The sequence below is a fragment of the Oncorhynchus tshawytscha genome, linkage group LG28 (assembly GCF_018296145.1).
Source record: "Oncorhynchus tshawytscha isolate Ot180627B linkage group LG28, Otsh_v2.0, whole genome shotgun sequence".
NCBI classification, from domain to species: Eukaryota; Metazoa; Chordata; class Actinopteri; order Salmoniformes; family Salmonidae; genus Oncorhynchus; species Oncorhynchus tshawytscha.
Genome location: NC_056456.1, coordinates 35,417,544 through 35,431,563, shown reverse-complemented (window position 1 = coordinate 35,431,563; position 14,020 = coordinate 35,417,544). Strand labels below are relative to the sequence as shown.

Here is a 14,020-nt window from a genome sequence, read left to right as displayed (position 1 = left end):
CTCGCTCAACTTTTTTCATTCAACTTTTTCACCCTGGACGCTTTCTCTGGAAGTGGTTCCGAAGCTAAGTAGTAACATTATGCCTTCTAATTGCAGTCGCAGTACTCATAATATACAGGAGAACGATCGCCTTATGGCGAGGATAGCCGAGCTGCAAGCCCAGCTTCAGACGCAATCGTTAGGCAAGCGTAATTTAAGTGTAGGAAAGGATGAAACAGCGTCTGTGCCACCAATAAGTACAGATTGTAGTTTAAATCCCCTCGCACAGTCCCTGCAGCCGGACAAATTTCTCACGGTTTCTGGAGGGAAATGCTGTAGGATGGCTCAACGGGTGTCGCTCATTCAGCCGACAGAAACTTTCAACCGGTTTTCCCCATTAAGCAACGGGTCGGAGTCAGAGGCCGAGCCTTCTCTTGTCTCTACTCCTCCCGTTACGGGGTCTGAGACACCGAAGCTTCCCACCACTAGTCATTGGCGACTCCATTACCCGCAGTATTAGACTTAAAACAAATCATCCAGCGATCATACACTGTTTACCAGGGGGCAGGGCTACCGACGTTAAAGCTAATCTGAAGATGGTGCTGGCTAAGACTAAAACTGGCGAGTGTAGAGAGTATAGGGATATTGTTATCCACGTTGGCACCAACAATGTTAGTATGAAACAGTCAGAGGTAACCAAGAGCAACATAGCTTCAGCGTGTAAATCAGCTAGAAAGATGTGTCGGCATTAAGTAATTGTCTCTGGCCCCCTCCCAGTTAGGGGGAGTGATGACCTCTACAGCAGTCTCACAACTCAATCGCTGGTTGAAAACTGTTTTCTGCCCCTCCCAAAAGATAGAATTTGTAGATAATTGGCCCTCTTTCTGGGACTCACCCACAAACAGGACCAAGCCTGGCCTGCTGAGGAGTGACGGACTCCATCCTAGCTGGAGGGGTGCTCTCATCTTATCTACAAACATAGACAGGGCTCTAACTCCCCTAGCTCCACAATGAGATAAGGTGTAGGCCAGGCAGAAGGCTGTTAGCCAGCCTGCCAGCTTAGTGGAGTCTGCAACTAGCACAGTCAGTGTAGTCAGCTCAGCTATCCCCATTGAGACTGTGTCTGTGCCTCGATCTAGGTTGGGCAAAACTTAACATGGTGGTGTTCGCCTTAGCAATATCACTAGAATAAAGACATCCTCCATTCCTGCCATTATTGAAAGAGATCTCAAAATAGGGCTACTTAATGTTAGATCCCTCACTTCAAAGGCTGTTATAGTCAATGAACTCATCACTGATCATCATCTTGATGTGATTGGCCTGACTGAAACATGGCTTAAGCCTGATGAATTTACTGTGTTAAATGAGGCCTCTCCTCCTGGTTACACTAGTGACCATATCCCTGCGCATCCCGCAAAGGCAGAGGTGTTGCTAACATCTACGATAGCAAATTTATATTCACAAAAGAAAAACTTTGTTTTTTCGTCTTTTGAGCTTCTAGTCATGAAATCGGTGCAGCCTACACAATCACTTTTTATAGCTACTGTTTACAGGCCTCCTGGGCCATATACAGCGTTCCTCACTGAGTATGCTGAATTCCTATCGGATCTTGTAGTCATAGCAGGTAATATTCTCATTTTTGATGACTTTAATATTCACATGGAAAAGTCCACAGACCCACTCCAACTCCATTGACTCAGTGGGTTTTGTCCAACATGTCTCTGGACCTACACACTGGCACAGTCATACTCTGGACCTAGTTTTGTCCAGTGGAATAAATGTTGTGGATCTTAATGTTTTTCCTCATAAGCCTGGACTGTCGGACCACCATTTTATTACAATCGCAACAAATAATCTGCTCAGACCCCATCCAAGGATCATCAAAAGCCGTGCTATAAATTCTCGGAAAACCCAAAGATTCCTAGATGCCTTTCCAGACTCCCTCCACCTTCCCAAGGACATCAGAGTACAAAAAGCAGTTAACCACCTAACTGAGGAACTCAATTTAACCTTGCGTAATACCCTAGATGCAGTCGCACCCCTAAAAACAGAAAACATTTGTCATAAGAAACTAGCTCCCTGGTATACAGAAAATACCCGAGCCCTGAAGCAGGCTTGCAGAAAATTTGAACGGAAATTCCGTTACACCAAAGTCTTCCACCTAGCTTGGAAAGACAGTACCTTGCAGTATCGAAGAGCCCTCACTGCTGCTCAATCATTCTATTTTTCCAACTTAATTGAGAAAAATAAGAACAATTCCCCCAAAAACATTGATACTGTCGCACAGATAACTAAAAAGCAGTGAGAAATCCATGAACTTCTTTGAAGAAAAGATTAGAAAGAAAATTACGTACTCCTCTTTAAATCTGCGTATTTCTCCAAAGCTCAGTTGTCCTGAGTCTGCACAACACTGCCAGGACCTAGGATCAAGGGAGACACTCAAGTTTTTAGTACTATATCTCTTGACACATTGATGAAAATAGTCATGGCCTCTAAACCTTCAAGCTGCATACTGGACCCTATTCCAACAAAACTACTGAAAGAGCTGCTTCCTGTACTTGGCCCTCCTATGTTGAACATAATAAACGGCTCTCTATCCACCGGATGTGTACCAAACTCACTAAAAGTGGCAGCAATAAAGCCTCTCCTTGACTCAGAAAATATAAATAACTATCAACCTATATCAAATCTCCCATTCCTCTCAAACATTTTTGAAAAAGCTGTTGCGCAGCAACTCACTGCCTTCCTGAAGACAAACAATGTATAAGAAAACTCTTCAGTCTGGTATTATACCCCTTTCTTGTCCCTAGGAGGGGTACTGCTCCAACTGTTCTGCCTGCGGCTATGGAACCCTGACCTGTTCACCGGATGTGCTACCTTGTTCCAGACCTGCTGTTTCAACCTTCTAGAGACAGCAGGTGCGGTAGAGATACTCTCAATGATCGGCTATGAAAAGCCAACTGACATTTACTCCTGAGGTGCTGACCTGTTGCACCCTCTACAAACACTGTGATTATTATTATCTGACCCTGCTGGTCATCAATGAATATTTGAACAACTGGGCCATATTCTGTTATAATCTCCACCCGGTACAGCCATAAGAGGACTGGCCAATCCTCATAGCCTGGTTCTTCTCTAGGTTTCTTCCTAGGTTCTGGTCTTTCTAGGGAGTTTTTCCTAGCCACCGTGCTTCTACACCTATATTGCTTGTTGTTTGGGGTTTAGGCTGTGTTTCTGTACAGCACTGTGTGACATCAGTTTATGTAAGAAGGGCTTAATAAATGAATTTGCAACATAGTTAGGAGTTAAATTGGTGGCTAAATTTACTTTGTTGGATAATCACTGTCAAAAGATTTATCATTAACTAATTTACTGGAGTGCCGATGACAATATCATACAGTAACCGTGGTCTAGCTAGTTGGCTGTGGCTGCAGTGCCGTGGTCTGGAATGTGGAAAAGGGTCATGGGTACAGGGTTCGCCTCTCCCAAGTCCGTATGGTAGTTGCAGCGATAGGACAAGACTGAAACTACCAATTGGATATCACGAAATTGGGGAGAAAAAGGGGGTAAATAGTACCAAAAATAATCATAACAAAAAATAACAATAAATGAATTATTGCGAGTTTAAGAATATGTTGCAAGAGAAAAGATAAATTGCCCGTATTAAACTCTCCTGATCATTTTCCATCAATGGATGTCAATTGAACTTGTTTTGTCTGCTGTGATTAAGTAATAAGGCCCGAGGAGGTGTGATATATGGCCATATACCACGGCTAAGGGCTGTTCTTGGGACATAGCGCTTACCTGTGGTATATTGGCCATATACCACAAACCCTGAGGTCCTTTATTGCTATTATAAACTGGTTACCAACATAATTAGAACAGTAAAAAGTATGTTTTTGTAATTCCCAGGATACACGTCTGATATACCATGGCTTTCAACCAATCACCATTCATGGCTCAAACCACCCAGTTTATAATTGTGAATAAATCCCTTTTGTGCATGTGCATAACTATAGATAAATCCGACAGGAGAGTTTGAGTGAAAGTTGGACAGAGGATCTCGAAATCTCTGTGCAAGAAACACTTGGACGAACTTCTAAAAATGAATGTTGGGCTATTTTCTGCCAATTGTGCAGTTGTAATGTGACAGATGTTAAGACTACAAACCATTATAAATGGTCTATTTGCGAGATTGACTTATTTCAATAAGCAAAGAATACTGACTCAAATCGGGGTTTATAATTGCAATTCAATTTTGCCATGGTTTACCTAGCTAGATGCAGGTAGCCTATTACACAAGGCTACAACAACAAACTGAGTTATCGTATTTAATGATAGGCTACAGTAGCCTGCAATGGCATTGAAATTAATAGCCTACTTCATGGCCAACAGATGCAAATCTAGCCTATCATCCTCCACATTTAATGTAATTTTAATTGTGGACTTTTTCCCATAACACAAGCATGCAAGGGAGGTCCATAACTTCAATTTAAAATGTCCACTCGTGCAGTGCTCCAGACCCTAGAACTGAGCATGAGTAAAACCATTAACCTTAATACTGTTATCCATAAGAAAAGTTGACTTAATACTGTTATCCATAAGAAAGTTGACTTAATACTGTTAGCCATAAGAAAAGTTGACATTAGAATGCAGTTCACTTTAAACCACCTCTGAGCGAATTTATCTAAAGAGCAAAAGTCGTTTTCCAGAGCTTTGTCTCCGTTATATCAGTTCTAGCACGTTAATATATTTTATGGAAAAGGGGTGTCTCCATAATGACCCATCTAAATAGCCTACCTACAACTAGTAAAAAGTTGTCTACGTGCTCAGGTGCTGTTCTGTCACCGTGACTCAGCTGCCTGTGCTGCAGCACTCTCTTAATCAGTGTAATCAGTGTACTTTGAGCACACACACCCCTCCGGCCCTCCACCTCTCCACCAATCAATCAATCACTCACTCACTCACTCAGTAACAGCCTTCTCACTGCCTGATAGTCAGCAGCACAGTGAAATACAGTACCAGTCAAATGTTTGTTCACACCGCCTCATTCCAGGGTCTTTCTTTATTTTACTATGTTCTACATTGTAGTATAATAGTGAAGACATCAAAAGTATGAAATAACACATATGGAATCATGTAGTAACCAAAAAAGTATTGTATGTAACATATATTCTAAAATGACTTTATACAATGGTCTTCTTGTTGGTACCAACTTTCATTCAGAAATCATGGCTTAGTAATAATAATAAAAATGGTGCTCTGGTAGGCTACCAAAAAAAAAAAACACTTCACCACTGGTTATAATAGATGTAAAGGAATTGCCATGTGTGGCCAACTGATTATTAACAGACCGTTTTTATTGGGACAATGTCATTGCGCTGCTTTGAGACAAGCATGGGAACTCATCTTGATAAATTAATCAATGTCAGATTTTTTTTTCTCACTGAATCTCCGTTTGGATATTTGGTTACAATTGGAATGGGGAATGTTAGCTAAGTTGAGGTGAGTACTCATGATCATTAGTCAAGCAATTGAAAGCAATGCAGATATTCTCTCTACACTCACACTCATACATTAGGCCTATTACATGTTGAGCATCCCTGATGTTTTCCTGAACTTTTGCTTTTCTGATGCAATTCACTTAGCCTACTGATGCGAATACACATTTGTACACTTTTCCCATAGGATATTCAAGTAATATTGTTTAAAAAGGTAATAAGTGTCACGCCCTGACCTGAGATATCTCTGTTTTCTTTATATTTTGATTAGGTCAGGGTGTGACTAGGATGGGTACGCTAGTTTTGTATTTTCTAGGGTTTTTGTATGTCTAGGGTTTTGTAGGTCTAGGGTTTTTTGTAATTATATTCTATTGGCCTGATATGGTTCCCAATCAGAGACAGCTGTTTATCGTTGTCTCTGATTGGGGATCATATTTAGATAGCCATTTTCCTCCTTTGTGTTGTGGGATCTTGTCTATGTATAGTTGTTGTTTTGTTCAATGAGTTTCGATTTATTAAAATGATGTGGAACTCTACTCCCGCTGCGCCTTGGTCCGATCCTTACAACGAACTTGACAGAAACACAGGCTTCCAGGGAGGGCAATTTTGGGGCTTCACCATGTTTCATTGAAATGTACAGCTGTGTATCGTCCTTATAGCAGTGAAAGTTAACATTATGTTTCTGAATGACATCACCAAGAGGTAAAATATATAGTGAAAACAATAGTGGTCCTAAAACGGAATCATGAGGAACACCAAAACTTACAATTGATATGTCAGAGGACAAACCATCCACAGAGACGAACTGATATCTTTTCGACAGATAAGATCTAAACCAGGCCAGAACTTATCCGAGTAAACAAATGAGGGTTTCCAGTCTCTCCAAAAGAATGTGGTGATCGATAGTGTCAATAGCTGCAGGACAGATGCCAAACCTTGGTCTGACGGCATTAAAAGGTGATTTACCACCTTCATGAGTGCAGTCTCAGGGCTATGATGGGCTATCAACAGCTTTTACAAACAATTTTGAGAGGAATGGGAGATTCGATATTGGCCAATAGGTTTTTACATTTTCTGGGACAAGGTTTGGCTTTTTCAAGAGAGGCTTTATTACTGCCACATTTGGTACACATCCGGTTTGGTACACATCCGGTGGATAGGGACCCGTTTATTATGTTCAACATTGGAGGGCCAAGCACATGAAGCCGCTCTTTCAGTAGTTTAGTTGGAATAGGCTCCAGTATGCAGCTTGAAGGTTTAGAGGCTATGACTATTTTCATGAATGTTGTGTTGAGATGGGATTTAAAAACTTGAGTGTCTCCTTTGATCCTAGGTCCTGACAGTGTTGTGCAGACTCAAGCACACTGAGCTTTGGAGAAATACGCAGATTCAAAGAGGAGTCCGTAATTTGCTGTCTAATGATCATAATCTTTTCGTCAAGGAAGTTAATGAATTTATCACTGCTGAAGTGGTGAAAGCCATCTTCTCTTTGGGAATGCTACTTTTTAGTTAGCTTTGTGACAGTACCAAAAATACATTTTGGATTGTTTTTAATTCTCCTCAATTAGTTTGAAAAAAATAGGATGATCGAGCAGCAATGAGGGCTCTTCGGTATTGCACGGTACTGTCTTTCCAAGCTAGTCGTAAGACTTACAGTTTTCTGGAAGCTTGATTCAGGTCTCGGGTATTTTCTGTATACCAGGGAGCTAGTTTCTTGTGACAAATGTTTTTTTGTTTTTAGGGGTGCGACTGCATCTTGGGTATTACGCAAGATTAAATTTAGTTCCTCAGTTAGGTGGTTAACCGATTTTTGTACTCCGACGTCCTACATAGAAGATCATAAAGAAGTATTGCATTGTGATCATTTCTGATAACTGTCAGACAGATGTGGGAATTGTAATGTGGCACATTTATCAAGACTCGCTAAACTGCCCACTTCAAACGGGAAGGCATGTCCCCGTGCGTGGGCTAGTCAGTCCCCTCACATGTCCGGGCTGTACGCTCCGATGACCTTACGGCTGTCATTCCACTTCTGACACCAATGTAGCGAACGACAGGGAGGGGAAGGAAGTGAACCTGGGTCACTGGCTAGAAAGGCCAACACTCTATGCAGTGCACCTATACGATTAGTCCACTTGGTGGGAATTGTAAACTGTAAAAACTGTTTTCAGAGGATTGTGGGTAATATATATATATTTTACATTACAATACTTTACACAATGTTGTATGCATGTTTGAAGAAACAAAAGCACATTTGTATATTAGTATCAAACAGTTTGTTGTGCTATGAGGTGTAATGGATCATGATGAATAGATATCAAAACCGCTGGGAAAGTATTAAGTAGATCTAATGTACATTAACAGTTCTGGATTTGATACAATGAAGTTGGATCTTAACCATTGTTTTATGCTGGACTTAATATTTTAGTGTTTGAGAAACATTAAAAGTAAAGTATATTATACATAAAAATACATCATCTTGAGTATACCCCAAAAGCTGATGCAAATAGTTGCAATTTGATTTTGAAGTGGAACCAGCACAATATTTGATTTATTATTTGATCAATTGTTCACAATAACGTTGATATGACATTAAATTAGCTTACTGAAAACCAACATAGCTACTCAACAAAAAAATGATTTCAGAAGAAAGTAGCAGGAGCACTTCAAGTATTCTACAAGAACCACATATGCTCTTAAAGGGGAATCAGGTTGTCAGACCTGATGGGGTATTTTTATGTTTTAGCCCATACATTAGTGGGTTTTTAATTTTCAAAGTCTCACGAGTGCCTGGACTTTGACTTTTTTTTATGCCACTTAGCACCTATTTGTGGTTAAAATTGTTCCTATTTGCCTTTCAAAAAATGATTTCAGTTTGTCTTAAAATCATTCATGTAATACTGCCGTGCATCACACACATTCAACACAAGCAACAATCAGCATTAACATCATTACAAAATACTGATGTTTGGATGTGTTTTCAGTCTCGAATCCAAAGGCCCTGAGATGCAACAGTATGGAACTATTGCCCCCAAAGAGTGAGTGATCAATAAAATATCAAACAGATTTTTTAAAACAGATTTGTTTTCTCTGTCTAGATTGAAGAGTTGTGCATTTATGTTGTTCTGTTGAAATATGGTGCATAATGTTCTGAAAGAATAGCAAACCAAAATGTTAGTGTCAATATTTTCAACAATGTTTTCCGGCAGACATTTTAAATAAGGTTGTGGTGGTGTTTATGTTACAGTGTCTGAAAGTCCTACAGAGCTAAGGATTGTGCTGCTCGGCAAGAATGGCTCTGAGAAGAGTGTTGTTGGGAACTTCATCCTGGAAACGGGGGCATTTGACCCCAACTATGAACAAAGTTGCTGTGTGAGAGTCGGGGGTCAGGTGGAGCGAAGAAGCATAGCTGTGATCAACACTCCAGACCTGTTTGACCCTCACATCTCACTTGACAAACTCTCAGAGGAACTGCGTTGGTGTGTCACTATGTCTAAACCGGGACCTCATGTGTTCCTGTTGGTGCTGCAGCCTGAGGAGTTCACACAGGAAGAGGGAGACAGAATCAGGAAAATCCTAAACACCCTCAGTGAACGGTCCTTTGACTACTCAATGGTTCTGACAACTCATGAAGACAAGAGGGAACACATGGCTGAGGATCACCCTCTGAATCAGATGGTCAAAGCCTGTAGAGGGAGGCAGCACCTCATGCACCTCAGCGACCACACGCAACTTATGGCAGATGTTGACAAGATTGTAAAGGAGAATGGAGGAGACTATCTCACCTGTGATGTATTTGAAGATGCTACAAGTGACATGGTTCAAGGGAAAGAGGAAATCCACAGGAGTAAAACTGATGGAAGTCTCAAATCTTCCTCTGAGGAAGAACTTGGAAAGGCTGTTTTGGAACAAGGAGCTTCAGTACAATGGTACAATTTTGATACATTTACAGAAGTTGGTAAGTATACAGCACATTGACAAAAGTTATAGTGAGATGAGCATTGAATATAAGTTGAGAGTATTATAGTGATAGTCCCCCACATTACCCTGTCAGCACTTTTTGGAAAAGGTAAGACAGCAACCCATGCTTTGGTTGTGTTTACCTGGCCACTGTAAACAAGATTAAAATCGTTGTTAAAGTAACTTCATTGAACTACAATCAATTTCAGACATTTTAGGATGATTTGGACTTGAAATGGGAAAAATGCTATTGAACTATAGCATTAATACTGTCAACCTACATTCAATCTTCATTAAGGATGACTGCTTTTTAATTTCATCATGCTTGGTTGAAAGGGACTGCAAAGATAAGGTCACTGGTATTGATTGTCAACACTTTTTCAGGGTTGACATTCCTTAAGGGAAAAGTGGAGGAGCAGTCATGGAGTGGAGAAAAATGTGGTGGGTAAAATTCATTCTCGTTTACACCATGTTGTCACTTCTATATTAAAGTGGGATGGCTACGGCTCAGTTAGGATTTGTCCAAATTATCATTCTTTTTGAAGCTCTGTTTTCAAAATGTCTATCTTGATAGGAAAAAATGATGTAACAGGTGTGTAGGCAGAATTTACATGTGAAAGTAAATAGATAACCATTTTCCTTTTCACTTGACTAAATATGATGTACTCATCTTGCAGAGCAGGAATTCAAAATGTTCATTTTTCATAATGTAATTACAACAATTGTGAAAACATTCCCAAGAGGGACATTGGCACATGGTTCATGTAATTTGTTGTAATAGTAGTACATCATGTTAGATTAACTGAAGATTTATCCACATGTACTTACTTAATATTACTGTCTATTGCTGTCAAGCTTTTTAATCACAAGCATCACAAGAAAAGGGCCCATTTTAATTTGCAGCAGGGACAATTCAGTATGAATATTGATAAACTATATTATGTTTTATCTGCATATCTTTATATTAATCAATGTGTACATATAATTTACAGTGTCTCCACTCAGGATAGTGTTGCTGGGGAGGAGTGACGACAAGAAAAAAACAGTGGGTAACATGATCCTACAGCAAGGGGCTTTTCCAGGAATAGGCCTCTCTGCTGGTTTGTTTGGCAAAAAACAGCAATGTGAGTCAGCCAGTGGGAAGGTGAATGGCAAGTCTGTTACTGTTGTAAAGAGTCCAGACTTCTTTGCTCTGTCTGTGGAGTCCCTGATGCAGGAGATGGAGAAATGTATGTCCCTCTCTGCTCCTGGGCCTCATGGGATCCTGCTTGTGTTGAAGCCTGAGGAGTTCACAGAGGAGAACAGAAACACATTCAAGTTGATCCTGAGCATATTTGGTAAAGAGGCCTTCAAGCACTCAATGGTGATCATTACTCACGAGGGAGTCACAGGAAATCCTCATCTGAGACAAATGATCAAAGACTGTGGAGGAAGGCATCATGAAATGTACAAACAAGGAAGTGACCACAAAAAGTTAACTCAAAAGATAGAAAAGATGGTAGAGGAGAATGAACGGAGATACCTCACCTCCAATGAAGAGACGACACATGATACCATGACACCAAAGGCTCAGAGACTGAACGTGGTGCTGTGTGGCAGAAGAGGAGCTGGGAAGACTTCTATAGCCAATGTCATACTGGGTCAGACAGAGTCCAGTCCAAAGTCCAGCTCCTCCTCAGTGTGTGTGAAGAGAGAAGGAGAGGTGTGTGGTCGGCCGGTCACCCTCATCGAGCTGCCTGCTCTGTTTGGAACACATCTCACTCAGGAGGAAGTGATGCGTGAGACTTTCCGCTGTGTCTCTCTCTGTGACTCTGGAGTCCATGCTTTCCTCCTGGTCGTACCTTTGGGTCCAATTACTGATGAAGACAAAGGAGAGTTGGAGACCATCCAGAAGATTCTCAGCTCACGAGTCAATGACTTTGTCATGGTCCTGTTTAGACAGGATAACATTCCAGTTGATAAAACTGCAGTTGACTTTGTGGAACAAATTGCAGACACAAAGCAACTGATCAAGATATGCGGAGGGCGGTATAAAATCTTTGATGCTTCAAAGATTGATAACGCTAAGCAGACGACAGAACTTGTAGCAGAAATAGTGAAGATGATGGATCAAAACAGAACCTGCTACACTCTGTACATGTACATGGAGGCTAAACACCAATCAGAACTGGACCAAAAGAACAGAATAATCAAGGATTTAGAGGAGAGAATCAGGAACATGTCACAAGGTGAGTTTGTTGAACACAGGGAGGAACAAATATTGGGCAGTGATTGGGAAAGCAATGATTTAACACTATGAACCTTCTGTGTTGATTTCAATATCAATTCATGCAGTAATTAACATTCATATCTTATCATTTATTGTTTAATATGTAGGTGCTGAAATGGAGTGTTCCAGCACAGAGTGCATAAGGGTGGTGCTGATTGGGAAAACTGGCAACGGGAAGAGCGCCTCGGCAAACACTATCCTGGGCAGAGAGGAATTTAAGTCTGAATCCAGCACTGATTCTGTGACAACAGTTTGTAAGAAGGCAGTCGGCAAAGTTGATGGAAGACCAGTTTCTGTGGTGGACACACCTGGTCTTTTTGACACAACACTGTCTAATAAAGATGTTCAGCAAGAGATAGTGAAATGTGTTTCCCTGTCAGCTCCTGGACCCCATGTGTTTATCATAGTGTTGAGTATCGGGAGAATGACACAAGAGGAGCTGGACACTTTGGACCTCATAGAGACAACCTTTGGTCCACGGGCAGGAATGTTCTGCTTAGTTCTGTTTTCTAGAGGAGATGACTTGGGAACAATGTTGATTCAAGATTACATTGTGAAAAGCAAGAGTGATAAACTGAAAAAATTGATCAGAGATTGTGGATGGAGATTCCATGTCTTCAACAACAAAGACAAAAACAACCGCACACAGGTCACTGAGCTGATTAAGAAGATTAATGAAATGGTGTCCATGAACAAGGGCAGTTTCTACACCAATGAGATGTTCCAGGAGGCAGAGGCAGCCATTAAACAAAAAGAAGAAGAATATAAAATGAGGAAAAACTGAGAAAAGAAGAGAAAGACAAAGAAGAACGGCTTATAAATCAAGAAATTACATTTGAAAATTTAAAAAAGGCAGAAATGGAAAGGAGAGCAACAGAAGAGGATGAGAGAAGAAAGAATGAAGAGAAAGAAAGACGAGAGTGGCAAAGAAAAAAACTAAAGGAAGCAGAGAAAAGTCAAACAGAAAACATTCAGAGAAAAAAAAAGGGAATGGGAGGAACAATTACAAACAGTAATAAACAGACAACAGCATAGAGAAATGGGAATTGTGGAGACAGAATGAGGTACAAACTCTTGTAGAACAAGAGAAAAAACAGAGGAGATTGAGAGAGAGAGGGAACGAGATAGAATAAAGATGAAGGAATCAGAAGAGCAGAGGAGAGAAACAGAGCAGAAAGAAAGAGAACGAATAGAAAAAGACTTTGAAGAAAAGAGGAGAGAGTTGACAGACAAAATGACAACGCAACGAGAGCAGTGGGAGAGAGAAAGTGGAGAGGAACAGGAAAGAAGATTTCAAGAGGATGAAAATAGAAGAGTGGAGGAACAAATAATCAAAAAAGAGAAGGAAGAATGTCAACAAGAAGAGGAAATGAAGAAAGAGAAGGAAGATAAAGTCAGGAGAGAACAAGAAGAGAAGAAATGGAAGGAAATGAGGGAAGAGCACGAAAGGGAAACAAAAGAAAAGAAGGATAAATATGAACAAGAGGCCAGAAGACATGCAGAGGAAATGAATAACTTTAAAGAGAAATATGAAAATGACTTCAAAAACTATTGGATCAACACGAAGAAGAGAAGGATAAATATGAACAAGAGGCCAGAGCACAAGCAGTGGAATTAAACTGCGTTAGAGAGACGTGTGAACAATATAAAGAAGAGAAGGAGATACTTATGCAAAAGCACAAAAAGGAGACTGATGAATTAACAGGTCAATATGGTCATAATGAAAAAGAACTGACTGATAAAATGAAGGAATTGGAGATAAAACATAAAGAAGAGATAGAAAACATGACAACGGTAATGGGAATCGGTAAACAAGTGGTGAACAAATGTACTATGCAGTGAGAGTCTAAACTACATGACAATGTGCATTAGTTATACTAGTCCCATTCAGATATGGCTTAACCCTCTGAGATTGAAGGGTTTTCCCTATGATATTTCCTGCCCTAATACATAGATTAGTTTTAGTTTTAAAATAGTAATAACATGCACTAACATGCCCTAACAACATTACTGATGGAAATTCATATGTATATACTGTATGTAAATACAACATAGCACATAAAATGTCAGTACCTACTGGACAGTAATGATGATGAGGAGGAGGATGAAGTAAAAGCTGAAATAGTATAATATTAAGATCTTTGCTCCACATTCCTTTAACGACAGTGTTGTAAATCTAATGTTTAAACTGCTGTAGTTATAGAACGATAACTACAAATGTGCAGAATGTTCACCTGTACTATCACAGAGAAAGTGGTAGAGTCCGGACACCTGTACTATCACAGAGAAAGTGGTAGAGTCCAGACACCTG

The 14,020-nt window shown here is 40.3% G+C and overlaps 1 protein-coding gene across 1 annotated transcript; it reads left to right on the top strand.

Annotated features, from left to right (window-relative positions):
• The first annotated feature begins 8,029 nt into the window (after positions 1 to 8,029).
• On the top strand, positions 8,030 to 12,493 carry LOC112227196 (GTPase IMAP family member 8). The gene is made up of 5 exons (XM_024392067.2): positions 8,030 to 8,518; positions 8,728 to 9,438; positions 9,825 to 9,881; positions 10,433 to 11,668; positions 11,817 to 12,493. Exons 1-5 carry the CDS (start codon positions 8,497 to 8,499, stop codon positions 12,491 to 12,493), a joined length of 2,703 nt encoding a protein of 900 aa, XP_024247835.2. The 5' UTR covers positions 8,030 to 8,496.
• The last annotated feature ends 1,527 nt before the right edge of the window (positions 12,494 to 14,020 follow it).

Bases quoted from the DNA above. Each gene is read 5' to 3' on its own strand.
- LOC112227196 (XM_024392067.2), top strand. From the start codon at position 8,497: ATGGAACTATTGCCCCCAAAGA. The intron at 8,519-8,727 runs GTGAGTGATCAA...TTTATGTTACAG, and splicing joins GGAACTATTGCCCCCAAAGA to TGTCTGAAAGTCCTACAGAG. The intron at 11,669-11,816 runs GTGAGTTTGTTG...TTTAATATGTAG, and splicing joins AATCAGGAACATGTCACAAG to GTGCTGAAATGGAGTGTTCC.